The sequence below is a fragment of the Eleutherodactylus coqui genome, chromosome 11, assembly GCF_035609145.1.
Source record: "Eleutherodactylus coqui strain aEleCoq1 chromosome 11, aEleCoq1.hap1, whole genome shotgun sequence".
Taxonomy (NCBI): Eukaryota; Metazoa; Chordata; class Amphibia; order Anura; family Eleutherodactylidae; genus Eleutherodactylus; species Eleutherodactylus coqui.
The window spans coordinates 132,150,622-132,168,837 of record NC_089847.1 but is presented as its reverse complement, the minus strand read 5'-3'; the positions used below and the strand labels follow the sequence as shown (position 1 = coordinate 132,168,837).

The 18,216-nt window shown below is 47.8% G+C and overlaps 1 protein-coding gene across 4 annotated transcripts in view; it reads left to right on the top strand.

The window, feature by feature from the left end:
• SBF2 (SET binding factor 2) overlaps positions 1 to 18,216 on the top strand; it is a 300,830-nt gene that overhangs the window by 94,534 nt on the left and 188,080 nt on the right. For all 4 annotated transcript variants that reach the window (XM_066583539.1, XM_066583538.1, XM_066583537.1 and 1 more), the window contains exon 3: positions 1,064 to 1,201. In XM_066583539.1, the coding sequence (XP_066439636.1) occupies positions 1,064 to 1,201 (138 nt within the window). The remainder of the gene's footprint in view (positions 1 to 1,063; positions 1,202 to 18,216) is intronic.

The window sequence follows — 18,216 nt, the reverse complement described above, 5'->3', positions numbered from 1 at the left end:
GGATGCTGCGGAACGCTCTGCCGGCGGCCAATAATCTCCCATCCAGCACAGATCCCCGCAGCGGATCCACCTCGAGATGTTTATGGGCTGCGGCTCCTGGTCTTCTCCATGGACTGATGTGGTAGACATGGGAGGTCGGGCTCAGCCAACACTAAAGGCGCCTTTAAATGAATTGTGAATGCTGCAAAAACCCATTCAGTTTGCTGGTTCTATCGGATTGTGGCAGCTTGATGAATTTATGTATGAAGGCTTTTCTGTTCTGATTTTCACAAATTGCTGGTAAGGAAGGCTAAGAAAAAAAAGGAGCCTCCGTCCATTATTATCTTGTGTGCGAGGAAAAAACTGATGACTTATGGAAAAAAATACGAATACATGCAGGAACACACAGAAATACCTATAGATTATGATCAGGATAGCCTTAAAGGGGTCTACCCATATCAGAAAGTTCTCCCCGCAGGTTGTGTCTGGTATTGCATCTGCATTGAAGTGAATGAGGCCAAGCTGTAATACCAGGCAAAAGCTGTGAACAGGAGTGTCACTGTTTTTGGAAGAAGGCAGCCATGTTTTTATAAGAGTCCTCTCAAAAAAGTAATAAGACCCCAGTAAATGAACTTCAGCCATTTCTTAGCTCCATCTGGACCCAGGAAAGCTGGAGCCAAACCATTGGCCACTGCACTGATGATGCGAGAGGTCACAGATAGTCACATAATGGAAGGAGCCCCAGTAGTTGGTCTCAGTCAGTTGAAGTAGCAGACCCCACAGCAGCACAATGTATTTCAGGAGAATACCATGCTGACCTCTGTCACTGTGTTACTGAGCACGGCAGGGGACAGGTAGGTGGGCAGCGGTGACCTCTGTGGTTGGGGAGGCCTTCTGCAGTGGTCAGTGTATACCTTTTAACACATCGCTTGCATCTGATGATAGCATATATAACAACAGTGTGATGATCACCAGGAGGTGCTGTCTGGTTACTGGCACACTGCCCCCTACAGGACATCGCTTGTCACTGTATACTTGTGCCTCCTATCTGACTTAAGTTTTTTTTCTTCTCTTTTCTCCGCAGTTTTGTCAGCCAGGGGGATGGCAGCTTTCTCGAGAGCGGAAGCAGCCCACCTTCTTCGTTGTCGTGTTAACAGATATCGACTCCGACCGCCACTACTGCGCATGTCTGACATTCTACGAGGCGGAAATCAACCTGCAGGTGAGATGATGACTTACTGATGAGCCAATGCAGTTTTTCCTTAAAGGGGTATAACGGCGATGAGACATTTTTTTTTTCTTCACTTTTCTGCCATCCACTGGGTTGAAAACTAATAGTTCGGTGGGGTCCGACTGCTGGCACCCCCACTGATCCTGATAATGAGAGCTGTGTCCCTCCTATTTCACAGTTCAAGATACCTTGTCCTATTTCTGTAGTGTAGTGGGGAATGGGGCTGCTGATCCCACATACGCAGCAGCGGCTTAATTCCTTTCAGCGGCGCAGGCAGATAGTCGAGCTTTGTACTCTGCTATCATTCTGTCCCACGGAAATAAATGGAGCAGACAGTAAGAGTCGGGCACAGCGCTTGGCTTTTCTGCCTGCCCCATTGAAATGAATGGAGCGGCACCTCTTGTCAAGCCTGAAATCCCTGAGGTTTAACACGCTTAAGGCAGTGATACCAGAATGAACTCCTCATCTATCCACAGGATAGGTGATAAAAGTCTGATCGGTGGGGATCGCAAGAACAGGGGTTCGGTTCTCCCCTTCTCTTAGCACTGTGGGCTTACTGCACCCCCAAAGTGAGAAGGAGATTGAATGAAGCTGTAGTCAAACACGTGTGATTCGAACAATCACATCTTCAAGTCCTCTTGAGCGACTAAAACAATTGTATCAAAAAAGCTCAATAAAGTTTTTAATAAAAGAAAACAAAAAAAAAACAGTTCTTAAAAAATGTACTTTTCCCCACAAAAAAAAGGTTTTAAAAGGATAAAATACCAAAAAAAATCTATAGGATGAGAAGGGGGTATTCAGCATCCTTAATCCCTCTTTTCTCTGGTGTTACCTGTGGGGGAAAGTTGAGTGACCCCCCTCCCCCCCCCCTACACATTAGAGAGTGGTCCAACGGGGACCCTAGCTGAGCTTCATTCTGGAGGAGAGAGATCGCTGTCTCTTCGGGAATCGTCTACTCTGATAGGCCGCCTGCAGACGAGCGGGTCGGATCCGGCAGCGAGAATTCTCGCCGCGCGATCCGACCCGAGCGCCTGCAGGGACGAGCGCGTACTCGCCCGCGCCTGGCGGCCCCGGCTCTTTCATGTGCCGGCTGCTGGCGCATGCACAGACCGGAGCCGGCGGCCAGGTGAGTGCGTGCCCCGCAGAAAATTAGGACATGCCGCGGTTTGTTTGCCGCGCGAGATTTCGCGCGGCCAAACCGTGGCCGTCTGCATAGGAGTGCGTATTGTAATGCACTCCTATGCAAACTTTCAGCGGCGGAAATCCCGCGGCGGGATTTCCGCTCGTCTGCAGGCGGCCATACATTGTAACAAACCTATGGGCTGATTCACAGGTAGGAGATACACGGTGGCAACCGGCAACGGCCCCCATTACAGAACCCAGAAGGGTTGTCAGGCGGGGAGTGGAAATTTCCCTCCTTCCTGCCGAGTGCGGTTCTTCATCACATTACATAATGTTGGACTCTAATCTTAGCTCCCCACTAAGCCGATGTTTGCCCGTTACGCCCGGACCCGGCAATCATCGTCTTGTCACCGGAGATATTTTTATACTTTGGATAAAAATAAATGTGGAATCAGAGGCTGTTTTTCTTGAGAAGTCGTCTCCCCCGCACCAGATGAGTTCTCGCACCCCTCGGAGGAATCATTTGGATATCTTATCAGGATTCTTGGAGATAACGCCTCTGCGCCGCGGCTCCAGCGCTGCTTGCACTTTTTTCCTATAAGTCATGTTTTGGCCTCTCGTTACAAATGTCTCATACTAATCCCGTAATAAGCAGTTGTGAGCTCTTTTAAACACAATGAAATTAATCCTCCCCCGCTCCAATATTTACTGATAGGAAGGATTTGGCGCAGGGCACTCGGCCCACGGTAATGGAATTCCATTCACCATCCAGTTCTAAATTAAATCCTTGCTGCACAGTTTGCATCTAGATGGAGGACACTTTCAAGTGTCAGTCACCTCACTGGTTATCAACTCCATTACATGGCACATCGTCCTCCGCTAAAAGGTGGCTACTGGGCTGTCCTCATGATGGGTGGCAGTCTGCAGTGTCTCCATGACAGCTGCCGAGTTCCTGTGTGGGAATGGTAGCATGGGCTGTTGGCAAAGTGGACGACAACATTTACTGTTGGCAGCCGGTGTGCCCGCTTGTGGGGTCGGCATCCAGTGTGTCTCCATAGTGGACCACAACATTTACCATTGGCGGCCAGCATGTCCCTGTTGGTGATATGGCAGCCAGGAGTGTTGGCACCACAGTATTTTTCATTGGTTTACTATTAGTAGCTGGCATGTCCCACGAGGGGTTGGCATCCAGTGTGTCTCCAGAGGGAACCACAATATTTACTGTTAATCTACTGTGTTCTGCTGGCATGTCCGCGTGGAAGGGATGGTATCCGAGGGTGTTGGCACAGTGGACAATAGCATTTACTGTTTGCAGTCGGCATGTCCTCTTGAGGAATTGGCATCTGCTGTCTCCCCAGAGTGGAGCACAATAGTCACCATTGGTAGCCGGCATTTTCCCACGGTGGGGATGTCATTCGGGGTCTCACACAGTGGACCAGGACATTTACCATTGGTTTTACTGATGGCAGGCAGCGTGTCCCCTTGAGTGAATGGCACCTGGGTCTTTTGGCACAATGAACCACAACATTTGAGGGGTTGACATCCAGTGTGCCCCCAGGGTGGACCACTATACTTACCAGGGTGGACCACTATATTTACCATTAGCATTGGGTATGCCAACTTGAAGAATTGGCTTTCAGTGTGTCCCCAGGGTGGACCATAATATTTAATGTTGGCAGCCGATGTGTCCCTGGGGCTGTTGGCACAGTGGACCATGGCATTTACCATTGATTTATTGTTGGCAGGGATTGGCATCTGGTGTGTCCCAAGAGCGGGCCACAATATTTACCGTTGCTTTATTGTTTTGTAGCCGGGGGTGTCCCCTTAGCGGACCACATTTACCATTGATTTCTATTGACTGGACACAAACAAGTCTGCTTGCGCTAATGTTGTGTTTTTGCTGCCTGTCGTACGAAGATCAGTAGGTATCCGTGGAGCGCTCCCTCCGTTCTGGAGGATTCCGCGTGCGTCTCTTCTGGTTCTGTTTATGAAGCTTTTCTAACCTCCTAATCTTTATTTTTGACCCGGTCCCAGGAGCCTCCAGATTCTCCAGCTGTGTCTGATTCCCGGACGCGCACTCAGCGCCATTAATTCCACAATAACCCACATTACTGATATCTATCTGTATCTCATTTGAAGTCTGACAGTTTTTATTCCTTGCACACAATTACCAGCAGGATGTGGCGATGCGGCCTGGATGATGCCATGTGATCCCCCCGCTGGCAACGCTCCCTACTCTCTCCATGTCCGTGGCCCCCGCGCCCATGGCGCTGCTCCTCTTCGCTTTTTATCATTTTACAAATTAAGTCTTTCCAACCATTGTCTTCGCCGGTCTTCACAGGCCTTATACTCTGGTCACATTCAAGGCTGCATATATAATTGTGCTGGTTTTCTGTTGCCGGTCGGCACAAGCCATTACTGATCCAGTGTCGGCTCTGAGCGTTCTCTGTTGCAGTGCATCATGGGAAGTATAAGGTTTACTTTAGTCGGTGCACACAATGACTCCATAATAGTCACCAGATTTGTGAATGCAGCTCTGGTTGTGATAGGAGTATAAAGCATGATGTAACTGACGATCTTTAACCCCTTGTGGTCCTAAAGGTAATGATTTTATCCATGTGGATATCCGTGTGCTGTGCGGTCTGAGTTGTGCCCGAAAATGAGCAGGTGAATTTGACATGAAAAGCCGTGTGTAAAAAGCAGATTTTCTTCAAGGTGATTCCGGTTTTGTAAAGTTGGTGACGAATGATAAACGTTAAGAAAGTTTATGTGGTTCTACTTTGGATTTGTGTCCGTAGCTCTATAAACAATCACCTCCTCCTGACACTTCAGAAATGTTTATTCACAGGTTGCCATGGATACGTCCTGTAGGCATTCCAGCACTACAGGTCGGGCGTGCTCAGTAGGAACGACCAGGGGTGGCTTTTTTTGTATTCAGCTCTCAGGACCGGATTGCTGACCAATAGCAGGGCAGAGCTTAGTGGGGACATGCCCAGGAAGGAATACAGAGCGCGGAATTGTGGGAAATGTAGTTTAAGCTGCATATCAGTGGGAATGCTGCATCCATCTTGGAAAATAGTGATGCGGGTAAACATCCGAAACGGCGGACAGGATTAGAAGGTAATGGCTGCGCAATTCATATCCATAACCAGCGGTGCACAAAAATGGTGCAAACAGCTTTTGTATCTGTCATTTTTTTTTGAGAATTCGCTTCACAGCCGGAATACCCTTCCTTGTATATAATGGATTGTCTATCAGGTGGAGGGACTGGGACCACTGGGACCCCGTTGTGACAAGCAAAATGGAGAAGAGCGAGAAGCCGTCCGGACTTGTGCGCAATCTCTCGCTTTCCTCCGTCTCACTCGGACTGTAATGCCGTCAGCACCTGCGTTGCGGTTAGGCTTTCTGGCCTGTCGGTGTTCACATGATCGCATCCGTCTGCTCCCTGATAGGAGCCTCCTGTACGCCGGCGGCACAATAAAGCGGTTGCTTCTGGCGAGTCCCCCAATGAGGTCACACAGAGCTGATGGATGATATGTTAGCCGCCATTTTTAAGCCATAAGAAAGAATTCACCAAATGTTAAACTTGGCGCGAGCGGCTCGTAGATCTCTGTCCGTTTATACATACGAGGCCCCAGTGTTTCTCTTACAGCATTCCTGTGTGAGAATCAGCCCAATCATCCTTATGTCATCCGTGGAGCGAGCGGAGTTGTCTCTGAAGAAGTAAACAATGAGATTTCCGGAGCGCGACCTTCTATTTATTGGGCTCTTACCGCTAATCAATCTTAAGCAGGCTCCATCGTGATTGACATTCCCGAGATGTACAACACTCTGCCGACCGCCGGCAGGCGGCATCATAGACGCGAATACAAATCGACCCTAAAATGTGGGCGCCGGTTGCAGGTTTCTGGGCGCGTCGGCAGCCGGACTGCTGGGATTTGTACGGTTTCTCTTTATTATTTCCAGCTTTCTACGGTGAATTCTGTCGTGTGAACATTCCCTTACCCCCCCGCAGAGTCTGATAGGCTGTAGAAGCGCACCACATGAGTAACGCCCTGGATTTTTCTAGCCATCGAACTATCGCATCGTGCCTTCAGGAACTAGAAAATAGTGTTAAAAAAGTTTTTAAAAAGTTTAATTTAAAGAAAGAGTCAGTTTAAAAGAAAAATACATATTTTTTAACCCTACAAGAAAACGTTTTAAATGGCTAAAATACCCCCCAAAACTTAAAAAGCAACAAATATTCATATAATTAGTGAAAATACTTTATTTATCATGCGCGGCGAACGCTGTAAAAACAGTTTCAGAAGTGACGCCAGAGTTGCTATTTTTCTTTCGTTCCCTTCCCAAAAAGTAAAAAAGAAATCCGAAAGACACGCGCCACAAAATGGTCCTAAAATGACAACTCTTCCCGCCCGCACAGAGGTTTGATGCCGGAGGAATAAAATCGTTATAAGTCTTAGGATGTGATGATGCGGCGGCAGTTGTTTTTTCTTTAAAACATCTTTTTATTGTGCAAGTAGTAAAAAATAGAATCTCCATAAAGGCCGCCTGCAGACGAGCGGGTCGGATCCGGCAGCGAGAATTCTCGCCGCGCGATCCGACCCGAGCGCCTGCAGGGACGAGCGCGTACTCACCCGCGCCTGGCGGCCCCGGCTCTTTCATGTACCGGCTGCCGCGCAGCCGGCGCATGCGCAGACCGGAGCCGGCGGCCGGGTGAGTGCGTGCCCCGCAGAAAATTAGGACATGCCGCGGTTTGTTTGCCGCGCGAGATTTCGCGCGGCCAAACCGCGGCCGTCTGCATAGGAGTGCGTATTGTAATGCACTCCTATGCAAACTTTCAGCGGCGGAAATCCCGCGGGAAATCCGCTCGTGTGCAGGCGGCCAAACTTGGTGTCTGGTAAGAAAGTTATGTTACTCTTACCAAATGGCAAACTCTGTAAAAACAAAAAAACTTAATTAATAGCGGATTTTCTGGATGATTTTTTCCCTATAACGCCCCCCCCCCCAAAAAAAAAACAAAGAAAAAAACAAATGAAGAAAAAAAGTGTACTAAAAGTTTTCCGACACATTCCATGTACCCCAGTGTGCTGCCACACAGAAGCCCTCACACCGCTGTCAACATGTTATCGTGACAATGAAAACCGCCTGGTACTTGAGCACAAAATAGGCTGGTTACTAAGGGGTTAAAATCCCCATCAAAATCGGCAACATTGGTGTGGATTTTGCTGCTGATCCTTACAGACTTGACCGCAATTAAAAGGATGTAATTTGCTGCGCATGTGTCAAAATTAGCACCAAAATCTGTAGCAAATTTCACTATTTCAATGAGTTTCAGCGGATCCATGTCAAAATCTGCGCCAGCTGGGCTAACTATGGAAGATCCATCCCTCCCCCGCTCCGTCTGAACGCATCCTTGGAGTATGTTCACATGTAGCGGAGACGCTGCAGAGTATCTTACAGCTACAGAAGAATCTGCACACAGATAGATCTGCAGGGGAAATGTGTGGTGTGAAGTCTTAGCACGGATCTCGAAGTCTTGGCACGGATCTCGAAGTCTTAGCACGGCTCTCGAAGTCTTAGCACGGCTCTCGAAGTCTTAGCACGGCTCTCGAAGTCTTAGCACGGCTCTCGAAGTCTTAGCACGGCTCTCGAAGTCTTAGCACGGATCTCGAAGTCTTAGCACGGATCTCATCTCTTCAAATGAGGGGGAAATGGATTTTGGTGCGAACTTTGACTCTTATCTGCCCCAAAATCCTTATCGGATTTTCCAACATGAAAAAGGCGCTATATGTGAATGTCGTAATGACCTTTCCATCTTCGCTTTTTCCTGCACTGTCCCCTTCCTCTCCGCGTGTCCTGCAGCGCCCCTGCCTGTCTCAGAGATCACACTCATTCCTCTTCCCATATAGATTGCATGTTGTATGATAACTCTTGGCCCGGTGGCCTGAGGAGTTGTGAGGTGACGGCTGATATGTTGTGTAGCGGTTTCTCCTTTGGTATCTGTTTCTGGTTATTTTAATGACGTGTTTTGGCTTTTGCGTTGGTTTAGTTGTCCGAACATCGCTGAGAGATGAGTCAGGATTACTGCGATCACCTTCTGTGCACTCCATGATCCCGCAGTACGTGACTTGTGATAGAGCCGCGGCTTTCGCACCGTCCAGTCGCAGTACACGTCCCTCATGAACCATCATGCCCTTCAGATGCGTAAACCGTGTGGTGGAGGCTCGGCAGGAACGCTTGCTGGGAACTTGTGAAATTTCACACAAATCAATCACATTTTTCAGTATTGCAGGAATTCTTCACTTCTGCTTATTCTTTATTTTTGCTTCTGTTGTGCCAAGAAAAATGTCCTCCTTGAGCCACGGACTCTGTGAATTGTTCAGACGGGCTCAGAAACCAAAATGACTGCATAGCGCTGCCGCTGAACACTGGTACCGGCCAGTGGCTGCTTATCAGAATCTCAGGGCCCTGTAAGTGAAAATCTGGGGCCCCTCTCTTGCCTCCCTACATTTTTAGCTTCCCTTCTCCTCCCATCGCCTTGTCCCTCCCTCCATTCCTTTGCTCTCCTTGCTTCGCTTTCCTCTTTTCTCTATCATTTAATTTGCTGTTTAATCCCTGTTCCCTCGCTCCCTGATTTTCTTTGCTTCCATTTCCTCTTTTCTTCCATCATTCTTTTTCCTTCTCTTCTTTTTTTCTTGTTGCTTTCACTTCCTCCATTTTTCTATCATTTCCTTCATGTTCCATCCTCTTTTTCTTTGTTTCAGCTGTTTCCCTTTCCTCCTCTTTTCTTCCTACCTTCCCTGGTTTCCCTTCCTCTTTTTCCATAGTTTTCTTCCATGTTTCCATCTCTTCTTCTCCTCCCTCGTTCCTTGCCTTTACCTTGTTCTGGGCCTTTACTCCCTTCTTCTCTTCTATTTCTCTTGCTTCCTTCTCCTCTCTTTTGCCTTTATAAGTTGGCGCTATACAAATAACAAGATTGATTTATTTTTCTTCCTCCTCCCTTCCTGTACTCTTTGCTTTCCTGTCTCCTCTTCTTCTATCATTTTCCTTTCTTGCTTCCTCCCCTCTTTCTTCTTACTTCATCATTTTCTTCCTTGTAACCAACTTTCTTCCTATTCCGTTTCCCTTCCCTCTCTTGCTCCATCCTTTCCTCCTTTCCTCCCTCTTTTCCGATTCCCTTGCTTCCTTTTCCTCTCTTCCTCCATCACTTCCCTCCTTTTCCTACCCCCCTCCCCTTCCCGTACTCTTTGCTTCCCTACCGCTTTCCATCTCCTTCTTACCTCCTTCTTTTTTTCCTTCTTTTTACTGTCACTTCTTTCCTTCCTCCCTCTCTCTTATTCTATATGCTTCCCTTTCCTCTCCTCTTCCTTCCACCCTTCTACTCTCACTGCATCTTTCCTCTTCTCTTCCATCCTTTCTTTCGTCCCTTCTATTGTTCTTCTTTCTCTTTCCTCTCTTCCTTCCCTCACCGCTTCCTCCTCCATTACAGTATGTGATCTGTATTCTTGCTTTGCGTGGAGTTCTTTGGGCTCACTGGATGGTTCTGTAGGATGGCTGCTCCCAGCAGTGGTTTGCGGCTGCGGCTCCTTTTGTAGGGTGTGAGATGCCGGGCGCTGCTGGGCGACACTTCAGCTCCTCCTCCAGCTCCTCCTCCTCCATGGTGTTTGGACGCCTGTGTTACTCCACATTTCATCTTCATGTCAGTTTCTGGCAGGTTATCAGCAGTTTATTGTGGAACAGGTGTGTGGCCCTCGGGCCGCAGTCTATGGGCAGGGATCCCCATCGGGGATTTTGGCGCTGATTTGCAGCAGATTTTACCTTATCAATTGGTTTCAGATCTGCACCAACATCTGAATCAAATCAGGTGCGTGTGAACGCACCCTAAAGGAACACTCCAGAAAAAAACTGAGGCGTGTTCTATGCGGTGCTGAGCCGTGGACCCTCGGCCACCTGAAGCAACGCTCTGTGGATCAGCTTTGCTGGAATAGTTTTTTAAGGTTTCCGTTCAGTTTGCACAGCTTGCAAATACAATTAAGGAAAGATATTTGATTCTTTTAAATCTTGCACCCCGAGACCCAAGAAATGACCGCTGCCCGCTGTGTCCAGGACTCTGCCCGGCTGTCTAACATGCAGCGATAGGAATAAACAGCCGTCCATTTGTATCTCTCGCTCTGGAGAGGTCTAATCCGCAGGGATGAATGAGGAATGAAAACATTGTGTGATCCAGAACAGACACCAGAGATGAAACATCTGCGTGGAGCTCAGGAGCGAAGCGGGACGGTCAACCTGCAGACGTAACTGCGGAAAAGTGTGAGTGCTCTGGGGGAAGACAAATGTAGCGTCACATATCGTCCTCCAATATGGGGCACTCTAATGTCTTCCTGGAGCTTCTACACTATGCTGGCATAAGTCTTGGGACGCACATAGAAGGGGATAAAATTTGATTATATTCCCATTTTCCACCCGTTGTTGGCCGCCTTCGTCTTCCATGACTGCAGTAAACCTCCGTGGCCGCTTTCCACCGAATCCCCATAGATGTGTGGAGGGATTTGCCCCCATTCCTGGAGGAGCTTCAGATAGTGATCGGGGGATGATGAGAGTGTTGGGTGCACGGATACGATGTTCTAGTTTATCCCAAAGATGCTCGATGGGATTGAGATCCGGACTTTGGGCCAATGAAGTCTGCAGACGTTCTGCTCCCCCACACTGCGTGCCGTATGACATGGTGTTCGTCATGTTGGTGGAGACAAGGAGCTGTACCAGAGTATTACCACAGGGGAGGTGATGCCACATTGTCCGGGATGTCTCTGTACCCATTGGCATTAAGGGTGGACTTCACTATAACCATTGGCCGTAGAGTTGCCCAGCTGAACTGTTCCTTACGGAGGGTTCTGATACTAATGGATATCCAATGGCTGGTAAGACCCCCTTGAGCGAGGGCAGACGATGTCCATGATGTCTTCACAGCTCCTACAAGGCTCTGTTGTCCACCTTCTGTCAGTTTACGAGGTCTCCCTGAACGTGGCTGATAATCCTGCAAAACGATTTCATCATCTAATTGAATCTATACCACAAAGACGGCTGCGGTTCTGAAGGCCAAAGGCGTCCAACGCACTACTAGATGGGGGGTAATTAAGGATCCGTTCTGTGTAATTGCCAGACAGCTTTTCGTAAATGCTGTTTGCATTCTACAATGGGATCCCACTCCCTGTGAGTAGGTGTCAGTCTTTTGTCTCACTGTAGTTCCAGCATTCTGTTATGAACCAGGAGGCTCAGGATGAACATGAAGACTTCCCCACTCCAGATGTTCCATTGTTCTATTGCATTTAATTGTGTGAAGATGGGCAGTCAGGGCGCCCTCTATGGGCCTGATCTCTGGCCTTATTTCTCCCATCCCTTTAAGTGCGGTATTATATAAGGTTCTAAGTGTCCGTTTAGCGGCAGCTTCCTGATTGGAAAGTATTGCGGTGTCTAATCCCTGTCACCTGCGCTCTCCACAAAGCTTTTGTTGCTAGCAACGCCGCTGAAACATTGCTGCGGAGCGCTGAGGAGCCGGCCATGTAGCGCTGGCAGGATTTTCCTCGCTGGCTCCTCATTTGATAAATTGATCTGTTTTGTAGCTGAACACTCTTTATACAAGGTCAGGTGTCGACTTATATAACAGAGCGCCGCTGGAATGTTCCACTACTCGCCGACTCTTACAGCCCCAGCAGCACGGAGAAAACAAGGACCGCTTGGAAAATAGATGCGTCATTGTCTCAGATGTTCTCCTGTAGAGAAATACAGGTTTAAAGGGCCGATGCCATCTTAAAGGGATATGTCCAGAACTAGAAACTGGTTTTTTGGCAATTCCAGAAACCGTGTCACATCTGTCCACAGGTTGTACACTTATTGTCAAAACCGTTCCCTCCCCTTGAAGTTGTAGGCTGGATTGTAAGTTTCTCTAATTGTAACGTTCATAGATGTAAGCGATTACAATATCAGAGCAAAAGGATCATTTATTGAGGAGAACTGACCCCTTGTAGGGAGGCTCTAGTACCCTGTTGTACCGCCTCTAGCTTGGATACAAGATGTGATACAGGGGGCATGGAAGCTCTAGTATCCTGTTGTACCGCCTCTAGCTTGGATACAAGATGTGATACGGGCAGGCATGGAGGCTCTAGTACCCTGTTGTACCGCCTCTAGCTTAGACACAAGATGGAATACGGGCAGGCATGGAGGCTTTAGTACCCTGTTGTACCGCCTATTGTTTGGATACAAGATGTGATAGGGGCAGGCATGGAGGCTCTAGTACCCTGTTGTACCGCCTCTAGCTTGGATACAAGATGTGATATGGGCAGGCATGGAGGCTCTAGTACTCTGTTGTACCGCCTCTAGCTTGGATACAGGATGTGATACAGGCAGGCATGGAGGCTCTAGTACCCTGTTGTACCGCCTCTAGCTTGGATACAAGATGTGATACAGGCAGGCATGGAGGCTCTAGTACCCTGTTGTACCGCCTCTAGCTTGGATACAAGATGTGATACGGGTGGGCATGGAGGCTCTAGTACCCTGTTGTACCGCCTCTAGCTTAGATACAAGATGTAATACGGGCAGGCATGGAGGCATACAGGTTCTGTCTGGTATCCTGCAGCATATATCACTCCACATTTGCTATAACTGAGCCTCTAGATCATGCAAACTCATAGGCTGTTGAACTTGGTGTTCCAGATGTCCTCATACATGTTCTATTGGTGATAAATTTCTCCAGACATGAACACGGTGTTGTCAGCGCCCAAACTAAGCCCGGATTCGTACATGAAGACAACCTGGTTCCTTTCTGTAGCATCCAGTTTCATCGTTCACGACATCACTGCAATCGAGGCGATGGTGGGTGTCAAAGGCTGAACACGTAATGGAGGCTGAGAGACCAAATGTCCTTCAGCCAATTGCCAGAAATGGTTCTGACAGACACAGGGGTGTAACAATGGCGCCCCCTGTCTCTGGATGGTGGGTAATGAAATAGTTGGAGCTTCTTGTGCTTGTCGGATGATCAGATGCTCCTCTACTGGTGGTCTGTAGGGGGCGTCCTGAGCCCAATCACATTGTGTGCCCCGGTGGGGAACAATTCATGGATACGACCATCCAGCTTCCCACACCCCAATAATGCGCCCCCCTCTGGTAACGGTGTGAAATCTCTTCTCTGCGTCGTAGAGGCGTCTAGTGGCCAACAAGCTCTACAAGCGGAAGAAGAGGTCACTACACACAAGGAGCCTCCGAGAGCCTCTTATAGGCCAAGGGGGGAACCACTTCTAGGGCCTCCGGTGACAAGACCGTCCATCTAATCACCACAACTCCCATCATTTACAGATCTGCCTGAGATGGAGCCGCATGCTGTGTTTTGCAGCAAAATGACAACATCTTCTGGGAACGGAGTGTTTTTGACAGAGTATATGTGGTATTGCAGCTCTATTCACTTGAATGGCTGAGATGCAATACTAGACACGGCCCGTGGACATTGTTGTGGCGTTGTTTTTGGGAAAACAGAAAAGCCTGTTTTTTAGTCCTAGACCAATGCCATTAAAGTTACTTTCTGGGAATTAAAAAAATCTCTTCTGTTGGTGACTGTCGGGCCCACCGCTCTGATCACCGCTCTGATCAGCTGATTCCTGGGGATGCTGCCACTGCAGTCAGCACAAGAAGCTGAGAATGCTGGCCATAGCACAGGGATCCCAGGTTGGTAGTGCATTGAGTTCAATAGGAACTGCCTCTGCAATAGCAACCTGGCCGCTATGCTATGGTCAGCGCTTTCCCTTTCTTGCACTGACTGCAGTGACAGCGGCCCCAGGAATCAGCTGATTGCCGGGGATCCGAATGGCGGGTCCCGTCCGATTAATCTATTGGCGACCTGTCATTAATCAACAGCAAAACTGTAAAAAAAAGTCTCGGAATACCCCCTTTCAGTCCTTGGTCCTGCTCGCTCAGCATCTCCCAGCAGCACAGAGTATTTTAGGGGATGAGTGTGCAGTTCCTATTGGAGGTCATAAACTGAAGTACACAGGGGAAGGAGCAGAGCCCCCAGCAGCACGGGGTATTCCAGCGGATCAGCGGCCAGATGCTATGGGGGGGTCATAGACTGACACAGTAGGAAGAGCAAGATTACAAGCAGCACAGAGTATTACAGGTCTGAGGGTGCCAACCTTGTGGGAGATAACAGCATGGCGGCTACATAGCATAAGGAGCAGGTTTCCCAGCAGCACAGAGTATTTTGGATGCAGTGGGCTGATATGAACAGCACCTTTTATAGGTTGTATCTTTTATGGCTCTTTATGTAGACTTCTGAGATTTCTGATCGTTCATAAATTTTCATTTTTTCCAGCAGGACCCTGAGGGTAGAATGGCGCAGTGCGGGAAGGGGATCGGCAAAATTACATGCATCTGTGGGAAACACGTCTGACCCCTCTACTAGCAGAAGGGTCCTGACTCGGTGGAGGCCTCATTAGTTCCCTGGCAACGCTGAGGTGCTGATATATGGGACTATCCAGTCTCTCCTCTACTGGAGAGTTATGGACTGTGCTGACAGCAGGGACCTTAAATCTGCAGGACAGCCACCTCCCAGATGTGATCTGTAGAGATCAGACTGGGGAGCTCCGACAGGAGGCCTCAGTTCTGCTCCAGAGTCACAGATGAATCCCGGACTGATCCCAAAGCAATAAAATATCCATAGGTCTTCGCAGGACATGAGGCTGCATGGGGTCCGGGCTGTGCTGAGCTTGGAGTTATGCCAGTCACCGTCCATACAAGTTGTAATGCTGATAATTTGGCTGTAATGTTGTATCTGCCAGCTTGTTCTCAGTGATGTCACCACTGTTTTTTAGGGAATATATTAGCTGCATCCTCAGTGATGTCACTGGACTCTGGTAAATAGATTGGCTGCATTCTCGGTGATGTCACCATACTCCAGCGAATAGATTAGCTGCGATCTTGATGATATCACTGCTTTCTAGTGAAAGGATCATCTGTGTTGTCGGTAATGTTGCTGTATTCTAGTGAATGGATTGGTTGCATTCTCGGTGATGTCACTGTACACTAGTGAATGGATTGGTTGCATTCTCCGTGATGTCACTATACACTAGTGAATGGATTGGTTGCATTCTCCGTGATGTCACTCTATGCTAGCGAATCTATAGGCTTCATTCTCGGTGATGTTACTATACACTAGTGAATGGATCGGCTGCATTCTCGGTGATGTCACTATACACTAGTGAATGGATCGGCTGCATTCTCGGTGATGTCACTGTACAGTAGTGAATGGATCGGCTGCATTCTCTGTGATGTCACTACACACTAGTGAATGGATCGGCTGCATTCTCGGTGATGTCACTATACACTAGTGAATGGATCGGCTGCATTCTCTGATGTCACTGTACACTAGTGAATGGATCGGCTGTATTCTCTGTGATGTCACTATACACTAGTGAATGGATCGCCTGTATTCTCGGTGCGCCATCTAGGCGCTCCAGCAAAGAGAGCAGTGGTATTCTCTTGTATTAGACAATCCAGCCCCCACATAGTAAGAGACCCACTTAATTGTAGACAAAATAGACCTTGTAATAAAAACTGTGGATTCAGTGGTCACGCCACTCTTTCCATACTGCCTTTTCTGGAGGAGTTTCGCTCCTTATTCATAGGTGATTGTGCTGGAATCCCATTAATATCCTCAGAGATCCAGAGGCTAGGTTCCCATTTGCCAATGCAGATTGACACTGAAGTGGTTCTATGCATATATATTCTGCCACATCATAATACTCATGTGCTACACGCGGCTATCACATATGCACACCAATACCGTCTGGCCAAGGTTATATGCATGGGGGAGTTTAATCAGGCCATGGATTCATCTATAGATAGATTTCATGCCGAGCCTTGATCTCTGGGGGTACATGGCTTCCCTTTGAGACATCTGGTTGATCGTGTGCTAGTCTATGGAACTATGGCGCTTTCACTATCCAAACACTCATGAATACCCTGTCATTCTGCTGCACGGGGTTCCCTATCCCATATAGATTATATATTCACTTCCCCTTCATTCACCATCCATGTACTGTCTATCACCCACTATCCTTGAGGTATATCCGACTACACCCCAATACTTCTAACCCTACAGAGTCCTCGGAAAGTAGTAATCCCTACCTGGAAGCTTCACCCCTTTAGGCTTTAATAGGTCATAATGACTGTAGACTTGATCAAATTTCCCTATTTCTTTAAATTTATGATGATTATATTTAATTCGCTCTAAAAAGGGTCTTTTTACAGGCCCATCTCTGGGTTTTAAGTCTACTATTTCATTCATTAAAAAAAGTACCTCTCCATTGAACCTCCACCTAGAGATTCAGGTAACCGCCGCAGAAAAACTAGATCCATCTAACCCAACGGATACTAATAAAATAAATTGGCTGGGTCTTTCCCGACTCCATAAACATCAATTACAGGTTAAAACCAAACTCACATTATTCTTCATTAAACAATATTACTTGAAATGGGCAACCAATCCAGCAATTTACTAGCCAATCTAATTAAACAAGATAACCAGTCCAATTCCGACCTTAAAATTAAAGACCCCACCCCCATACCCCGCTATGGTTCAGAGCTAAATAATATACAGTTCCTCAAGCACTAAGTCACCAACTCACCATCCCACCTATTAGAAAGACCTCACATTCCCAATCTTCTCTACCGAACATAATGCTCTGTTGGAAGCCCCTATTAAACCGAAGGAGGCCATCTCTGACATGGCAATAAACAAATCCCCTGGCCCAGTCAGACCCCCCGCAGAGGTCTTCCAGACATATATGGGACGGCTCTCCCCAGTATTGCAGGAGATTCCTCCCTCCTTCTTTCTATGGCGCTGTTATTGTAGGGTTGGTGAAGCCCGGTAAAGATCCCACCAGTTGTGACTCTACCGACTGACCTCGCTAGTTAATGTGGACTGTAGTAGCTACCAGACTAAGCCAAGTCATTCTTTCTATTATCCATCCAGACCAAACCGGCTTTGTGCCTGGCAAATCGGCAACAATAAATATCCGCCGAGTCCAGACAATCATTGAATCTGGCAGGTTACATAACACGCCCCGGGCCGTAGCCTCACTAGACGCAGTGGAGGCCTTCGATTCCTCGGACTGGAACTTCCTGGAAGCCTGTCTTATCCGTTTTGGATTTGGTCCTCAATTCCTAAAATGGATTAAAGTTATGTACAAATCCACAGAAGCAAATGTCCGAGTTAACGGCATCCAGTCAAACAGCTGATCGCTCTCATGGAGAACTCGCCAGTACTGCCCCCTATCCCCTACCCATGTAAGCTCTGGTCATACGACTCCGCTATACTCCTGTTACGACCGCCATCTCCTGAGGAGGTCGAGAAAGCAAAGTGCAGCTTTATACAGAGGATCGGGTTCTTTCCCCAAAGCTATAAAACTTATAAATTCTTTCTCCCAATTTTCTTGTATATTAATTGACAAAAATCCGCCATCATGTACAAAGCCCGCAATCCAACCATTAACTCTTCAGTGTCCAATTGTGGCATTTGGATAGTTTCTAAATGTAAGCCCCTTGGAGTAACTCTGGTATGTGACCGTGACAATGCGCTTGCAGAAACAATGCACCCCTTACAAGGGCTTATTAAAGCCAAATTTAAACTATGGTCTACATTGCCGCTCTCGGTAGCAGGCGTATAACCCTGATTAAAGAGGTAATACAACCCAAATGTTTCTATACTCTCAGCACATGCCCGGGAAAGTTCAGCACTATTTTTTAATTATCTTTTTATATTTATTTTGAGTCTATCTCATTCGAAAATTGAAACTTTCCACCCTCCAGAGACCCAAAAACCAGGCTGGGATAGC